Here is a 16,552-nt window from a genome sequence, read left to right as displayed (position 1 = left end):
CTGTAGTCCCAGCTATCAGGAGACTGAGGCAGGAGAATGGTGTGAACCCAGGAGGTGGAGGTTGCAGTGAGCCGAGATTGCGCCATTGCGCTCCATCCTGGGCGACAGAGCCAGACTTTGTCTCAAAAAAAACCTTGATTGAAACTGTTGTTTTTTAACTTAGCAGGCAGCCTAGGCCACGGCTGAAAAGAAGGGGTAAGTCCTTCATTGCATGATGATGTGTGCAGGTTTTCCTGAATTTCTAATTTTTATATTTGAATTCACATGTGTAATTTCACATCAATAACTTGTGTTTCTGAAATATCCTAACTAACTTGTTAATAAGGAAAGAAACCAGATTTGCTTAAATCTGTTCAAGGCTGACATTCTGAAATTCTTAACTGGAAATAACTTCCAGAGTATTTGGAAAGGTTCTAATTACAAGGATCAGGCCTAAAATAGCTCCTTGGGAAAGAAGTTTCCTTGTTAATGAGAAAACTTAAAAGATTGTTTTTGGTAATGTAAGCAGTTAAAAATATGACTTTAGAAGGACAGCTTAATGCATATTCAAGCAAACCTTTGTTTTGTTGCTTTCCTTTTGTTTGTAGAAGAGAGAGGAAGTCATTATACCAAAAAGGAATAGTTACATAACTTTGAGTGAGGCTACTTACATCTTAGAATGGGTATCCTTGAACTATATCTACCCCACCATGGCTTAAAAAAAAATTAGTGGTATATATTTAGAATGTCAGTCATGAGCTTAGTGTTTAAGTAACACGTCCCACTTACAGTTGTTTGCATGATTAGTCTTGTGTATCATGATATTCAACTTTGCGTTTGCTGTGCCAGTTCAAAAATAACTTTTTTGCTAAAAACTTTTAAAATTCATGACATGTTTTGTTTTGATCACCTGGTTTTATATTAGTATTTCTGGGACCAAAAAATTTAAATATACCTTTTTAATACAGAACAGAAGTTTAAAGCTGGAAAGATAGTGTTTATGGAAGACTTGTGTGTTTTTGTTTTTTTAAACCCGTCAGGCTGCTGGTAAGGCAGTTTCTAGGGCTAACTTTTCCTCCTTACCTCTTGACTAGTATGGCATGTGGTATGTTTAAAATACTTCATTTTCTGCTTCGTAATTCTAATATCAACACTATAGTGTATGTAGACAGGTGAGCTGAATGGTATGTTTTAGTTATTTGGTCTAATCAAGCATAACTAAAGGGACTTCTTTTTTGGTACTTTTCTCAAATTAAGTTTAAATATAGTATACTGGCCACATTTCATGTCTTTGAAAGTTTACATTACTGTAAACCAAGTACTCTGTCTACACCAGAGGGTGCTTTAACTATAAAATATTTGAGAAACAATTCAGTCTCTCCTGAACTCTCAAACATTTTGGCACAGTTCATCACTCCAGTTTGTTACTTTCTTGAGAATAGTCCATTTTTTGTTTTTGTGATTATAACGTATGTTCTGGTCATTGGAAACAGAACATCTCATAGTTGAGTGATGTAATATAATAACAGTAATATAACCTAGTAGTCATTTTGCTTCAAGGAATTTAATTAGATAGCAAAATCACTGCTGTTTATTACATTTGTAGGGCTTTTTGTCTTACTCAGTGACCATCACTACGAATGTCTTACATTGAAGCACAGACTGCAGAGCACTTGTTAACTTAATCCTCCTGCATAATGCACTCGTGAAAAGTAGTGCTTGCTAGGTGTTTGAAGATTTTATGATCCATGTGCTTAGGCTCGTTGAGTTATTTGTAAAATAAACATTTAGTTTGAGTTGATGCAGTGAGTTTTTTGGGCTAGTAGTATCCAAGTCCCTACTCTACTGAAAATGTAATCTTCACTATTTCCCTTTAAGTCAGAGGAGATGTAGTAGTTAGAACACCTTGAGACATTACATTGTAAAATAGCTCATTTTATGTTCCTGAAGCTATCTTGTTCTCTGTTAAAGCTACTAATTGTCTCAGTGTAAGTTTTAAATAAATATATTTCTTTAAAGCTGGTTTGTACTGTGTGACTTTTTTTTCTTCTTTATGCACTGTTGGATATAATTGCCTTCTTCCCTCCCTCCTACTCCCTCATTCATCCAACCATTGGCTCTCTTAAGTTGAACATTTTCCAGTACTCTTCAAAGTTTAAACACTGCATTTATTTAAAAAAAAGAATTAATTCTTATTGCTTAGACTTTTTATTAGCTAAATGAAGAGGCTCATACAGGTAGGGTACTTGTCGAAGCAGAATATTTTACTTCATCTCGCAGTGCTAATCCTGGGAAGTTGTCCCGTCTAGCTGCATATTCCCCAACATTAGCCAGCCCTGGTACTACACAGCAACTCAGAGCACTGCGGTATATGCTCATGTCGTGAGCATCATACCACTCATCGGTCTTTTCGTCATAGCACTCAACATTAAAGGTGGTGGTAAAACCATTAAAGCCACCCACCACGAACAAGAGGTCGTCCACCACCTCGATGCCAAAATTGCTACGAGGATTAAACATAGTGGGGATTGTGCGCCAAGTGTTAGCCACAGGGCTGTAGGCTTCTGCACTCCTAAGTCGATTAGCTCCGTCAAAGCCACCTACCTGTGGATAGCAAAAGAAACACGGTTGACTGCTAACTATTGATTCTGTTCACTGAGGAAGCCCTCATTGGGGGTACCAGTGATTTCATAACTCCCTCTTCCATTATCTTCTATGAAAAAAAAGCTCTTCAAATACCAATAGTAGCATAAACCCATTTACTAATACAAATTCTAGGGATAATGTGGTTTTTTTTTTTTTTGTAGTAGTAAACTTACCGCATATACATGTTCTCCATAAGCAATCACACCTATTCCACTCCTCCTGCTTCTCATGGGTGCTATGACTGTCCACTGATTACTTTCAGTGTTGTACACTTCCGCTGTAAATAGGCACTCGTTTCCATTAAACCCACCACATATGTAGACCTGTGTGAAGAGTTCCAAGATTATTAAAATTCCCACTCTAGGGAGTAGAAAGAAAGGATATGTGTGTGATGGTAGTGGGCACTTAATTCCAGTCTGTACCATCTGAATTTCTTTTTTTCATACGTGCATGCATTGCTTTTTATTTATTTATTTTTAGAGACAGAGTCTCACTCTGTCACCCAGGCTGGAGTGCAGTTGCGCCATCTCGGCTCACTCCGCCACCCAGGTTCTAACAATTCTCCTGCCTCAGCATCCGGAGTAGCTGGGACTACAGGCGCACACTGCCACGCCCTGCTGATTTTTTGTGTTTCAGTAGAGACGAGGTTTCCACCGTGTTGCCCAGGCTGGTCCCAAACTCCTGAGTTCAGGCAATCCACCCCCATCGACTTCCCAAAGTGTTAGGGTTACAGGCATGATACACTGCCGGCCTATTTTTATATTTTGAGATGGAGTCTCGCTCTGTCGCCTGGGCTGGAGTGCAGTGGAGCCATCTCGGCTCACTGCAAACTCCGCCTCCTGAGTAGCTGGAATTACAGGTGCACGCCACCACACCTGGCTAATTTTTGTATTTTTACTGGAGACGGGGTTTCACCATGTTGGCTAGGCTGGTCTCAAACTCCTGACCTCAAGTGATCCGCCCACTTTGGCCTCCCAAAGTGCTGAGATTACAAACACGAGACACCGGGCCCGGCCACATTACTACTATTTTTTTTTTTTTTTTTTTTTTTGAGAGGGAGTCTTGCTCTGTCATCCAGGCTGGGGTGCAGTGGTGCGATCTCGATGCACTGCAACCTGCACCCACTGCAGCCTCCACCTCCCAGGTTCAAGTGATTCTCCTGCCTCAGCCTCCTGAATAGCTGGGACTACAGGCGCCTACCACCATGCCCAGCTAATTCTTTGTATTTTTAGTAGAGACGGGGTTTCACCATGTTGGCCAGGATGGCCTTGATGTCCTGACCTTGTGATCTGCTCGCCTGGACTTTCCAAAGTGCTGGGATTACAGGTGTGAGCCACGAGCCCAGCCTGCATTACTTTTTTTTTTCTTTCTCTTTTTTTTTTTTTTTTTTTTTTGAGATGGAGTCTTGCACTGTCACCCGGGCTGGAGTGCAGTGGTGCCATCTCGGCTCATTGCAATCCTCTGCCTCCTGGGTTCAAGCGATTATCTTGCCTCAGCCTCCCGAGTAGCTGGGACTACAGGCGCCCGCCACCAGGCCCAGCTAATTTTTTGTATTTTTAGTAGAGACAGGCTTTCACTATGTTGGCCAGGCTGGTCTCGAACTCCTGACCTAGTGATCAGGAGCCTTAGCCTCCCAAAGTTCTGGGATTACAGGCATGAGCCACTGTGCCTGGCCTCGCATTACTTTTTTAATAAGCAAAATAAAAGACAGTTGCCACTAGTCACCTTGTCAATTGAAGAAAGAATGAGTACTCCAAATGAATACTGCCACTTCGTCTTCCATCCACCCCAAAAATGAGCAGTATCATTTCTTGGCTTGTACTTTGTATCCACATCTTCCCCTCCCACCCTGGTCCTTTACCTTCCCATAGAGTGTTGTGGCACTTGCATCACTCCTCTGTTCGTGCATGGGGGCGATGAGTGTCCATTGATTGGTCTCTGGCTCATAACGTTCAGCAGTGTTTAGACGCACATAGCCATCAAATCCTCCCATGGCATAAATAAAATTGCTGAGGACTGTCACACTGACATAGCAACGTCTGGAGTGCATCGGGGCCACTTGATGCCATGTTTTCTTGACTGGGTCAAAACGCTTAACACTATTGAAATAGTCTACACTATCAAACCCCCCAATGATATACACATAGCCTTTCAAATAGGCTGCCCCATGGTAGGCACGGGGACTCTCTTCCTCACAAGTAACGTTCACCCATCTGTCTGCCCGAGCGTCATATGCCTCAATAGCATTGGTGGGGCTCCCACCACTCCAGCCACCAATTGCAAAGAGGATGGCATAGGGCAAGCGGGGTCTGGTGAGTGGGTTGGTGAAATCAGAATTAGAGGGTCCGTTCATGTTGAGGTCATACATGGCCTTTAGGGCATTAATGATGACTGGTTTGCATTCCTCACTATCTTTGACATAGTCATTCATCTTAACATTGTTCATGAAGTACTCAGCATGCATTAGGGCCAGGCGAACCTAAGAAGCAAACGCAGAAAGTCATTCAGGTGATGTGAGGGTGCCAGGAAATCCCACATCCTTAACCCCCATGTTACAATCTGCCTTTGAATTGCTGGAAATATTTTGGTTTGTTTTTGAAATGTATAAGTCACAGTTTAAATAGTCAGTTTTGAGGTTCACACCATAATCCCAGCACTTTGGGAGGCCGAGGCAGGCGAATCACTTGAGGCCAGGAGTTTGAGACCAGCCTGGCAACATAGCAAGACTGTCTCTACTAAAAATACAAAAATTGGGGCCAGGTGAGGTGGCTCACGGCCGTAATCCCAGCACTTGGGGAGGCCAAGACAGGTGGATCACCTGAGGTCAGGAGTTCTAGACCAGCCTTGCCAACATGGCAGAACTCCATCTCTACTAAAAATACAAAAATTAGCTGAGCCTGGTGGCACGTTCCTGTAATCCCAACTACTCAGGAAGCTGAGGCAAGAGAATCGCTTGATCCAGGGAGGCAGAGGTTGCAGTGAGCCAAGATCGCCCCACTGCACTCTAGCCTGGGCCACAGAGCGAGACTCCATCTCAAAAAAATAAAAAAAATCAATCTGGGCGCAGTGGCTCACACCTGTAATCCCAGCACTTTGGGAAGCCGAGGTGGGCAGATAACTTGAGGTCAGGCATTTGAGACCAGCCTGGCCAACATGGTGAAACCTCTGTCTCTACTAAAAATACAAAAATTAGCTGGGCATGGTGACAGGCACCTATAATCCCAGCTACTCAGGAGGCCGAGGCAGGAGACTCGCTTGAACTCGGGAGGTGGAGGTTGCAGTGAGCCGAGATCGCGCTACCACACTCCAGCCTGGGCAACAGAGCTAGACTCCATCTCAAAAAAAAGAAGAAAAAAAAATTAGCCAGGCATGGTGCCGCGTGCCTGTAGTCCCAGCTACTCTCAAGGCTAAGGTGTGAGAATTGCTTGAACCCAGGAGGTGGAGGTTGCAGTGAGCTGTGATCACACCACAGCACTCCAGCCTGGGTGACAGAGTGAGACTCTGTCTCAAAATAAATAGTCGTCGGCTGGACGCAGTGGCTCATGCCTGTAATCCCAACACTGGGAGGCCGAGGCGGGCAGATCATGAGGTCAGGAGATAGAAACCATCCTGGCTAACACGGTGAAACCCCGTCTCTACTAAAGATACAAAAAGTTAGCCGAGTGTGGTGGCGGGCACCTGTAGTCCCAGCTACTGGGGAGGCTGAGGCAGGAGAATGGAGTGGTGTGAAGGCAGAGGTTGCAGTGAGCCGAGATCGCGTCATTGCACTCCAGCCTGGGCGACAGAGTGAGACTCCTTCTCAAAAATAAATAGATAAATAGTCATTTTGAGGAGGTGGTATATACATTTGGAAGCTGAGAATAAGCTAGATAGAAGGCACCTCAAGTGGCCACAGAGCAATCCCATTCCTTGGCCAATGGTCAGTACCATTAGACCAGGAAAAACCATGGTAATTGTTCAGTAATTGAGTATGTCTGTATATGTAAAATAATGCTTATTAGCACCAACTGACCACAATTGTGTGCAATACTCATGATTTGTTTTTTTGGTTTTTTGTTAATTTGAGACCGAGTCTCACTCTGTTGCCCAGCTGGAGTGCAGTGGTGTGATCTCGGCTCACTGCAGCCTCCGCCTCCTGGGTTCAAGTTATTCTCCTGCCTCAGCTTCCTGAGTAACTAGGATTACAGGCATGCACCACCATACCCAGTTAATTTTTGTATTTTCAGTAGAGACAGTGTTCTGCTATGTTGGCCAGGCTGGTCTTGAACTCCTGACCTCAGATGATCCACCCACGTCCACCTCCCAAAGTGCTAGGATTAAAGATATGAGCCACTGTGCCAGCCATGATTTGGTTTCTAATTCAACTTCTACTTTGGATATGGATAAATTCATAGGAAGGAAAAAAAGCTGAAAGGAATTTCAGCACTTTCGAATTTTTTTTTTTTTTTTTTTGAGACAGGGTCTCACTCTATTGCCCAGGCTGGCTTGCAGTGAGGCGATCACAGCACACTGCAGCCTTGACCTCCCAGGCTCAAGCAGTCCTCCTATTTCAGCCTCCCACCCAGTAGCTGCAACTGCAGGCATGCACCACCAAGCCTGTTTTTTTTGTTGTTGTTGTTGTTTTTTTGAGATGGAGTCTTGCTCTGTCGCCCAGGCTGGAGTGCAGTGGCGTGATCTCAGCTTACTGCAAGCTCCACCTCCCGGGTTCATGCCATTCTCCTGCCTCAGCCTCCCAAGTAGCTGGTACTACAGGCACCCACCACCATGCCCAGCTGATTTTTTGTATTTTTAGTAGAGACAGGGTTTCACCGTGTTAGCCAGGATGGTCTTGATCTCCTGACCTCGTGATCTGCCTGTCTCGGCCTCCCAAAGTGGTGATTACAGACATGAGCCACTGCGCCCAGCCAGCCTGGTTAACTTTTAAATTTTAATTATTTATTTATTTATTTATTTTGAGATGGAATCTTGGAATCTTGTTCTGTTGCCCTGGCTGGAGTGCAATGGCATGATCTCGGCTCACTGCAACCTCTGCCTCCCAGGTTCAAGTGATTCTCCTGCCTTAGCCTCCTGAGTAGCTGGGATTACAGGTGCGCACCACCATGCCCAGCTAATTTTTATGTTTTTAGCAGAGACTGGGTTTTACCATGTTGGCCAGGCTGGTCACAAACTCCTGACCTCAGGTGATCTGCCCACCTCGGCCTCCCAAAGTGCTGGGATTACAGGCGTGATCCACTGCACCTGGTCAAATTTTGTAATTTAAAATTTTTATAACCTATGTTGCCCAGGCTGGCCTCAAACTCTGGGCTCAAGTGATTCTCCCACCTTGGCCTCCCAAAGTGAGCCACCACACCCCCCTAGAATTATTTTGAAGGCTCTCTTCCCCCACCACCAGGAAGGATTTTGGTCAAAGGATATAACTTAGGTAAAAAGAACTAGTAATGCCAAGGGAAAAGACAGTTGCAAAATTCCAGAGAATAGTAGATGCCTTCTATCTAAGGACATGTAAATACAGCCTTGGGATCTGTCATATGTCTGAATTTTGCTTTTAGGACAATCTCTCTGGGATAAATGAATCAAGAGTGAACACTGACCTTAGGAAGCAAAATTGAAATGTACTGCTTTCTATTTTGGGGGTCATGAGAAATCCACTTTAAAATGGCCTCAAATACAGCATCTTCCTGTTTGACATTGAGCTCATCTTTCTCGATAATATCCTTAAGTTCAGTGACCGAGAGCTCTAAAAATTCTGCAGAGACTTTCACCATCTCCTCGAAGTTGTGCAGTATGAACATGTAGGCCTTCTGCCTCAGCTCAGGACAGTAGTAGTAGTCTGTGAACTTACAGATGCCGATACAATTATCCAAGCACAGCTCCGACTTGAGGAACTCGCAGCAACCCCTGACAATACCCATGATGTTAAACTGATCCGCGGCAGCAAGCAGTTTCTCCACATTGTCCGGTGTGATAGGCACGGTCCGGGTGTATGCATACTCAATGATCAGCTTCATCATGTCGGGAGAAATGCCAGGGATGTTGTATACCTTCTTTTCAGTGTTGTTCCAGCCACTTGTAAACAAAGCTCTGGAAAAAAGAAAGAAACTGGCAGCCACGGAAACATTTCTCTCCTGTTAGGTGAGTACATTGGAAATGGCCTCAGGAAGCAGGGTGCAGGCATGTGCTATATACAGTGGACAGGAAGAACTTTGACTTTGGGGCCAGGCGCGGTGGCTCATGCCTGTAATCCCAGCACTTTGGGAGGTTGAGGCGGGTGGCTCACGAGGTCAGGAGATCGAGACCATACTGGCTAACACGGTGAAACCCTGTCTCTACTAAAAATACAAAAAATTAGCCACGCGTGGTGGCGGGCGCCTGTAGTCCCAGCTACTTGGAGGCTGAGGGAAGAGAATGGCGTGAACCTGGGAGGCGGAGTTTGCAGTAAGCCCAGATCGCGCCACTGCACTCCAGCCTGGGTGATACAGCAAGACTCCATCTTGGTTGGGGGAAAAAAAAAGAACTTTGACTTTGGTCACTCTTACCTTGTGGATGGAGAAATTAAGATTTAGAACTGAGAGTAAAACCCAGGTCTCTTGGGCCAGGCGTGGTGGCTCACGCCTATAATCCCAGCACTTTGGGAGGCTGAAGCAGGTGGATCACGAGGTCAGGAGTTCAAGACCAGCCTGGCCAACATGGTGAAACCCTGTCTCTACCAAAAATATAAAAGTTAGCTGGGCGTGGTGGCACATGCCTGTAGTCCCAGCGACTTGGGAGGCTAAGGCAGGGGAATCGCTTGAACCTGGGAGGCGGAGGTTGCAGCGAGCCGAGATCATGCCACTACACTCTAGCCTGGTGATAGCGTGAGACTCCATTTAAAAAAAAAAAAAAAGTTTTTTTCATATAAATGTGAGATTGGGGTGGGGAGAGTCTCCCTATATTGCCCAGGCTGGTCTCGAACTCCTGGGCTCAAGTGATGCCCAGGATGATGATTTTATATGCATTTTACTTATTTAATTCCTATTTCCCCTTCTAGAGGGTAAACTTCATGAGAATAGGAATGTTTCTCTTTTTATTCATTGTTTTTTGTTTTCTATTTTTGAAACAAGGCGTTGTTCTATCACCCAGGGTAGAGTGCAACGGCATGATCTTGGCACACTGCAACCTCTGACTCCTGGGTGCAAGCAAATTTCCTGCCTCAGCCTCCTGAGTAGCTGGGATTATAGGTGTGCGTCACCATGCTCAACTAATTTTTGTATTTTTTAGTAGAGATGCGATTTCACCATGTTGGTCAGGCTGGTCTCTAACTCCTGACTTCAGGTGATCCACCTGCCTCGGCCTCCCAAAATGCTGGGATTACAGGCGTGAGCTACTGCATCTGGCCAGTTGTTTTCTTTTTTCAGTACCCAGAATAGTGCTGTAACAAAATAGGCATTCAATAATTTTTTTTTTTTTTTTGAGATGGAGTTTCACTCTTTGTTGCAGTGGCATGATCTTGGCTCACTGCAACCTCTGCCTCCAGGGTTCAAGCGATTCTCCTGTCTCAGCCTCTCGAGTAGCTGGGTGGCATACAGATGCATGCCACCACACCCGGCTAATCTTTGTATTTTTAGTAGAGACAGGGTTTCATCATATTGGTCAGGCTTGTCTCGAAGTCCTGACCTCAGATGATCTGCCCACCTCGGCCTCCCAAAGTGCTGGGATTACACCGGTGAGCCACTGTGCCTGGCCTTTGCTTCCTTGTTGTAAGAAGTTTAAGGAAATGTGATCTTAGAGATCAAATTATTCCGCTAGAGCAGGGGTCTGCAAACCTATGGACTCTGTCCAAATTTGGCCCACCTGCTGCCCACAAATTAAGAATGATTTTTACATTTTAAATGACTGGAGGAAAAAAATCTTTTTTTTTTTTTTTTTTTTTTTTTTGAGATGGAGTCTCACTCTATTGCCCAGGCTGGAGTGCAGTGGCGCCATCTCGGCTCACTACAAGCTCCGCCTCCCGGGTTCACGCCATTCACCTGAAGTCAGGAGTTCAAGACCAGCCTGGCCAACATGGTGAAACCCCGTCTCAAATATAAATACAAAAAAATTAGCTGGGTGTGGTGGCAGGCATCTGTAACCCCAGCTACTCAGGAGACTGAGGCAGGAGAATTGCTTGAACTCAGGAGGCAGAGGTTGCAGTGAGCCGAGATCACGCCATTGTACTCCAGCCTGGGTGACAAGAACAAAACTCCATCTCAAAAAAAAAAAGGGAAGAAAAAGAAAAATTAGCCAGATGTGGTGGCACACAGCTGTAATCCCAGATACTCGGGAGGCTGAGGCAGGAGAATCTCTTGAACCCGAGAGGTAGAGGTTGCAGTGAGCCGAGATTGTGCCACCGCACTCCAGCCTGGGTGACAGAGCAAGACTCCATCTCAAAATAATAAAAATAAAAAATAAATTGTGGACTCTGCTCTAGGGTCTACATGAATGAGAAGTTTTAGCAACAGGTAGGATACATTGATCATATCTTCATTGGAACTGATTACTCAAACATTTTCAGCTCATGAACAAAATAGCCCTTCTACCTCCTGGGTTACAATGGTTTTAGCCCAAACTCCCTTTTCCTTCTGTTATTTCCCAGGTGTTTCCCCCTCATCCTCCTTCCCATCCCCTTAATCCTTGTTAATTTATGACCCTGTTTGAAAAGGTCTCTATTGGGATAGGAGTAGGGGGGGGGTCCCTGAAGTAGCATTGTCATCTGAAATCCAGGAGGGATGTCCAACATTCCCAAAGGTTGGTTTAGGTGAGAATCAAAGATGAAAGCCCACCAATAGTTAGTTGAAATCCAGTTGAAAAATCAGATCTTAAAGGCCGGGCTTGGTGGCTCACGCCTGTAATCCCAGCACTTTGGGAAGCCAAGGCAGGTGGATCACGAGATCAGGTGTTCCAGACCAGCCTGACCAACATGGTGAAACCCTGTCTCTATTAAAAATACAAAAATTAGCTGGGCATGGTGGTGGGAGCCTGTAATTCCAGCTACTTGGGAGACTGAGGCAGGAGAATCGCTTGAGCCCGGGAGGCAGAGGTTGCAGTGAACCGAAATCACACCACTGCATTCCAGCCTGGGGGACAAAGCGAGACTCCATCTCAAAAAAAGAAAAATCAGATCTTGCCAGGCGTGGTGACTAATGCCTGTAATCCTAGCACTTTGGGAGGTCAAAATGGGCAGATCACCTGAGGTCAGGAGTTTGAGACCAGCCTGAGCAACATGGCAAAACCCTGTCTCTACTAAAAATACAAAAATTAGCCTGGCGTGGTGTGGGGCACCTGTAATCCCAGCTACTCAGGAAGCTGAGGTGGGAGAATGGATTGAACTGGGGAGGCGGAGGTTGCAGTGAGCTGAGATGGTGCCATTGCACTCCAGTCCAGGTAACAGAGTGAGACTCGTCTCAAAAAACCAAACAGAAAAAAAAAAAAAAAACAGAAAAATCAGAGAAAAAAGGCCCTGACCCTAGTCATGCCTCTTCAGAAGGCAAAGGAGCCAGGCGGAGCTCCTGCCTGGACCACAGAGTTGGCCAGGCATGGTGGTAATCCCAGCGCTTTGGGAGACTGAGGCAGGAGGATTGCTTTGGGCAGGAGTTCAAGACCAGCCTGGGCAACATAGCGAGACTCCATCTCTATAGAACATTTCAAAAGTAGCCGGATGTAGCGGCATGTGCCTGTAGACCTAGCTACTTGGGAGGCTGGGGTAGGTGGATCGTTTGAGCCCAGCAGTTCAAGGCTGCAGTGAGCTATGACTGCATCACTGCACGCCAGCTTGGGTGAATGAATGAGAGCTTATCTCTAAAAAATTTTTTTAAAAATTTTCTTTTAAGGAGCTCAGAGCTTTGACAGTGTCCCTAAAGTTAAGGTGGTGGGGTGGGAACCAGAAAATGGATCAAAGTGTCTCAAAATGAACCCAGTTACCCCTTTGGCTTAATTTGGCAACCCTGTTATACCTAAAGTAGGAACTGCAGCTACAAAGGATGTTCTTATGGGCACTGAACTCAAAGCCATTGACCTTGATGACCACGTCACAGAGCTTGCCCTCTAGTCTAAGCTCGTTGAAGATCTCACAGGCCATCGCACTCATCTTCCTCTCCATGTGAGGCTGGTGGAAACGTGTGGAGGCCGCCGCGCTCTCCATCTCCATGGCACCCTCAGACAGCGGAGAGAGGCTGCTCTCCTAGGGTGTCGGGGAGGGTTGTGGGGGGCCCCTTTAGCCGCTGTCGCTTCTTTTCCCTACTACATCTTTCGTATAGGGTCTATCAGGCAACTCAAGTTCCAGAATCCTGGCCCTGCAGTGAGATCACGCAGGATTGTGCTCTCAGGTTCTGGAACTGCCTCCTGGACTTGTCCGCTTCCTTCTCCTCTCCCCTACCACCCCACTTAGGCTGAAAACCACCTCATGCCTCTTTCTGTGTCCTCGAACTCAGAACAGAACCGTGACCACTGAGTGTTTATTGATTCCAGATCCTGTTACCCACCTGATACAGGTCTCTATCCCTGGAGCATCCATCTACCTTCCACAGCCCAACACTTAGCTCCCTAGACACCGAACTCAAGGAAATCCAAGTCAGTTGAGGCTGAAGGGAGAAGTAAAGCTGATTAAATTTATTTCTTAGGCCAGGTGCGGTGGCTCATGCCTGTGATCCCAGCATGAGGTGGGCAGATCACCAGGTCAAGAGATGGAGGCCATCCTGGCCAACATGGTGAAACCTCGTCTCTACTAAAAATAGAAAAATCAGCTGGGCATGGCGGCACATGCCTGTAGTCCCAGCTACTCGGGAGGCTGAGGCAAGAGAATCGCTTAAACCCGGGAGGTGGAGGTTGCAGTGAGCTGAGATTGTGCCACTGCACTCCAGCCTGGTGACAGAGACTCCATCTCAAAAAAAAAAAAAAAAAATTAATTAATTAATTAAATTCTTTCTTTTTTTAGAGACGGGTCTTGCTCTCTCACCCAGGCTGGAGTGCAGTGGTGTGATCATAGCTCACTACAGCCTCCACCTCCTGGGCTCAAGTGATCCTCTCACCTCAGCCTCCTGAGTAGCTGGGATTACAGGTGCTCCGCACCGTGCCCAGCCAACGCTGATTACATTTCAGAAAGCTGTCCCGGGTCTCCCAGTCCCCTGGATGGGTTAGTCACTCAGTTTCTTCTGGAATGAGGAATGGCCTAGTTAACAGAGCACCTTCTGGGTGATTAACAGAATTCAGTTTATGGCTCCTTCATCTCTCCTCCCATCCAGCCGTGTGGTTTTTCTGTTTTTGTTTCTGAGACAGGGTGTCATCTGTCGCCCAGGCTGGAGTGCAGTGATGCGATCTCGGCTCACTGGAGCCTGGACCTTCCGGGCTCAAGTGATCCTCCTGCCTCAGCCTCCCAAGTAGCTGGGACTACAGGTGCGCATCACCACGCCCGGCTAATTTTTGTATTTTTTGTAGAGACGGGGTTTCGTCATGTTGCCCAGGCTGGTCTCGAACTATTCGGCTCAAGCGATCCTTCTGCCTCGGCCTCCCAAAGTCCTGGGATTACAGGCGCGAGCCACTGCGCCCAGCCCCAGCCATGTTTTTGTCACACAAACTTTCAGCCTGGAAATGACCACGCTTGGCAAGGCTTTTCCTCCACAAAGAGTGGCAGAACCTTACCTACCCACGTAACCCCAACACCCTGGGACCTTCACCCTGCTCTTCACAATAAATAGCACCCTCCTCCAATTTGCCTAGGGCACCGGGAAAGTCCACCCGGATCGTGGCCATCTCCGGGACCACACGATTCTCGGCCCCGCCCCCGGCCCCGCCCCCGGCCCGACCTCCCCTGCCGGGCTCCAGGCTGGAGGCGACGCCTGCGCAGTGCGGTCGCGGGGCTGTCGTTGTCCCCCGCGCCACCGACCGGGCCTCGAACGGGATGGCGGAGGAGGTGAGGAGGGAGGAAGCGTCCGGAGTGGGGCGGGCCCGGACTCCGACCCCCGGGGCGCTCCGAGCCCCCCAGCGGGTTAGCGAGGCACCACCGATCCACCCAGGCCAGTAGCCGCCCCATTGCGCACCCCGGCCCAGCCTCACACGCGCGGCCGAGCGAGGCCCGGGCTCCCCTCGGACTCAGCGCGGCGCGGGGGTCAGTGGTTCTCTCGGGTCTCGGGACAGGTGAGCACCCTGATGAAGGCCACGGTCCTGATGCGGCAGCCTGGGCGGGTGCAGAAGATCATGGGCGCTCTCCGCAAGGGCGGCGGAGACAGGTTACAGGTACCTCGGAGGCGGGCGGGGGCCGGCAGGGCTGGGGGCGGCTGGGGAGGCTTCCAGCCCATTGGGTCTTCCCGCTTTGCTCTGCCGCGGACCCCTGCTAGCTCTCCGCCCTAAGAAATGGCCGGGAGCTTGAAGGAGAGCGGGTTGGTTCGCCTGTCCTAAATCCCAGATTTCAGATTTCTCCATATGGTCATGCTGCTTCCTCTAATTGGACAGAAGGCGCCCCACACCAGTACCTGGGGCCTTATCCTCCCCAAGCCAGCGACTCCCCAGTAAGTTGACGATGTCCAGATGGGCCGTAATGGTAGAGATCTCTTAGGAAGGACCTGATATTGAAGGAGTCAGAGGAGTCCTGAGTATTTCACCCTCACCCCTACACTAGGAGACTGCGTTTTCCTCAGGGTTAACGGGTACTAATTAGGATCACTTCCACTCTATCCCTCTGTGTCACTCGGTAACTCCCCCAGGGCTTTGCCTACCATCCTGGCCACTGAGCTGTTTTGATTTCCATAATCATCCTTCAGGCTGAGGCAGGGCCACACTAGAAGGTGCCTATTTAGGCATCATCTCTCTTTTGCCTTATAGGTGATTTCTGATTTTGACATGACCTTGAGCAGGTTTGCATATAATGGAAAGCGATGTCCTTCTTCTTACAGTAAGTCACATTCTAGCTTGCCTTGTTGGGCTTGACAAGATGATGGGTTCTAAGGGACAAGTAAAAGGCGTTTTCTCTTTTTCCAGATATTCTAGATAATAGCAAGATCATCAGTGAGGAGTGTCGGAAAGAGGTGGGTTGCTCCCGTCCTTTGCTCAGAAATGGTTGTCATATGCTACTTCAAATGGCTCCTGATTGGAACCAAAAGTTCCAGTATAGAGACCTTAGAAAATTAATTTTTAAAAAATTGTTGTTTTGCTAAGGAGGATCTAGTTTTAATACATTAAGACAGCTTTTCCTTACTGGCCAGGACATATGATGATTAGTGGTTGGAACTGGATATTATACTTACTGTTGGCTATGGAGTTTACAAGAGACTTGAACATTATGGAGGTTCAGCAACTTACCCAGGGTCATACAGCCAAATAGCAGAGCTTGTTTGTTTGTTTGTTTGTTTTGAGACAAGGTCTCACTCTGTCACCCAGGCTGGATGCAGTGGCTTGATCATTACTCACTGCAGCCTTGACCTCCTAGGCTCAAGCGATCCTCCTGCCTCAGCCTACCGAGTAGCTGCAACTACAGGCATGTGCCGTTACCCCTAGCTAATTTTAAAAATTTTTTGTAGCGGGGCGTGGTGGCTCAAGCCTGTAATCCCAGCATTTTGGGAGGCCAAGACGGGCGGATCACGAGGTCAGGAGATTGAGACCATCCTGGCTAACACCGTGAAACCCCGTCTCTACTAAAAAATACAAAAAACTAGCCGGGCGTGGTGGTGGCGCCTGTAGTCCCAGCTACTCGGGAGGCTGAGGCAGGAGAATGGCGTAAACCCAGGAGGCAGAGCTTGCAGTGAGCTGAGATCCTGCCACTGCACTCCAGCCCGGGCAACAGAGCAAGACTCCGTCTCAAAAAAAAATAAAAATAAAAAATAAATAAAAATTTTTTGTAGAGATGGGGTCTCACTATGTTGCCTAGGTTGGTCTTGAACTCCTGAACTCAAGCAATCCTCCTGCTTTAGCCTCCCCAAAG

The 16,552-nt window shown here is 47.3% G+C and overlaps 2 protein-coding genes across 6 annotated transcripts in view; one reads left to right on the top strand and one right to left on the bottom strand.

Moving 5' to 3' along the window:
* Positions 1 to 2,130: 2,130 nt before the first annotated feature.
* KLHL10 (kelch like family member 10) lies at positions 2,131 to 15,045 on the bottom strand. Of its 3 annotated transcripts, XM_026448616.1 has the most exons (7): positions 14,876 to 15,045; positions 13,122 to 13,220; positions 12,594 to 12,793; positions 8,217 to 8,706; positions 4,487 to 5,104; positions 2,799 to 2,948; positions 2,155 to 2,583 (listed from the first exon to the last, which is right to left on the bottom strand). In XM_026448616.1, the coding sequence occupies exons 3-7, from the start codon at positions 12,785 to 12,787 to the stop codon at positions 2,209 to 2,211; spliced, it is 1,827 nt and encodes a 608-aa protein (XP_026304401.1). In that variant the 5' UTR covers positions 12,788 to 12,793; positions 13,122 to 13,220; positions 14,876 to 15,045; the 3' UTR covers positions 2,155 to 2,208. The 3 variants fall into 3 exon arrangements, with proteins under 3 accessions (XP_026304402.1, XP_026304401.1, XP_026304400.1); XM_026448617.2 differs by lacking the exons at positions 13,122 to 13,220; positions 14,876 to 15,045 and having other exon boundaries at positions 2,131 to 2,583; positions 12,656 to 12,894; XM_026448615.2 differs by lacking the exons at positions 13,122 to 13,220; positions 14,876 to 15,045 and having other exon boundaries at positions 12,594 to 12,928.
* The window catches only part of NT5C3B (5'-nucleotidase, cytosolic IIIB), a 13,901-nt gene continuing 11,795 nt past the window's right edge, over positions 14,447 to 16,552 (top strand). The window contains exons 1-5 of one of the 3 annotated variants that reach the window (XM_026448618.1): positions 14,447 to 14,548; positions 14,773 to 14,871; positions 15,048 to 15,143; positions 15,457 to 15,526; positions 15,613 to 15,659. In XM_026448618.1, the coding sequence (XP_026304403.1) occupies positions 14,537 to 14,548; positions 14,773 to 14,871; positions 15,048 to 15,143; positions 15,457 to 15,526; positions 15,613 to 15,659 (324 nt within the window). In that variant the 5' untranslated portion in view covers positions 14,447 to 14,536. Of the gene's footprint in view, positions 14,549 to 14,772; positions 14,872 to 15,040; positions 15,144 to 15,456; positions 15,527 to 15,612; positions 15,660 to 16,552 lie in introns of all 3 variants that reach the window. The other 2 variants (XM_026448620.1, XM_026448619.1) reach the window with 2 other exon arrangements.

The sequence above is a fragment of the Piliocolobus tephrosceles genome, chromosome 16 (assembly GCF_002776525.5).
Source record: "Piliocolobus tephrosceles isolate RC106 chromosome 16, ASM277652v3, whole genome shotgun sequence".
Classification (NCBI taxonomy): Eukaryota; Metazoa; Chordata; class Mammalia; order Primates; family Cercopithecidae; genus Piliocolobus; species Piliocolobus tephrosceles.
The sequence above is the reverse complement of the archived record's forward strand: the minus strand, read 5'-3'. Positions and strand labels throughout refer to the sequence as shown.

Bases quoted from the DNA above. Each gene is read 5' to 3' on its own strand.
- KLHL10 (XM_026448616.1), bottom strand. From the start codon at position 12,787: ATGGAGATGGAGAGCGCGGCGGCCTCCACACGTTTCCACCAGCCTCAC. The intron at 8,707-12,593 runs GTATAACAGGGT...TCTTTTTTCCAG, and splicing joins AGCTGCAGTTCCTACTTTAG to AGCTTTGTTTACAAGTGGCT. The intron at 2,584-2,798 runs GTAAGTTTACTA...TGCTATCCACAG, and splicing joins ATGGAGAACATGTATATGCG to GTAGGTGGCTTTGACGGAGC.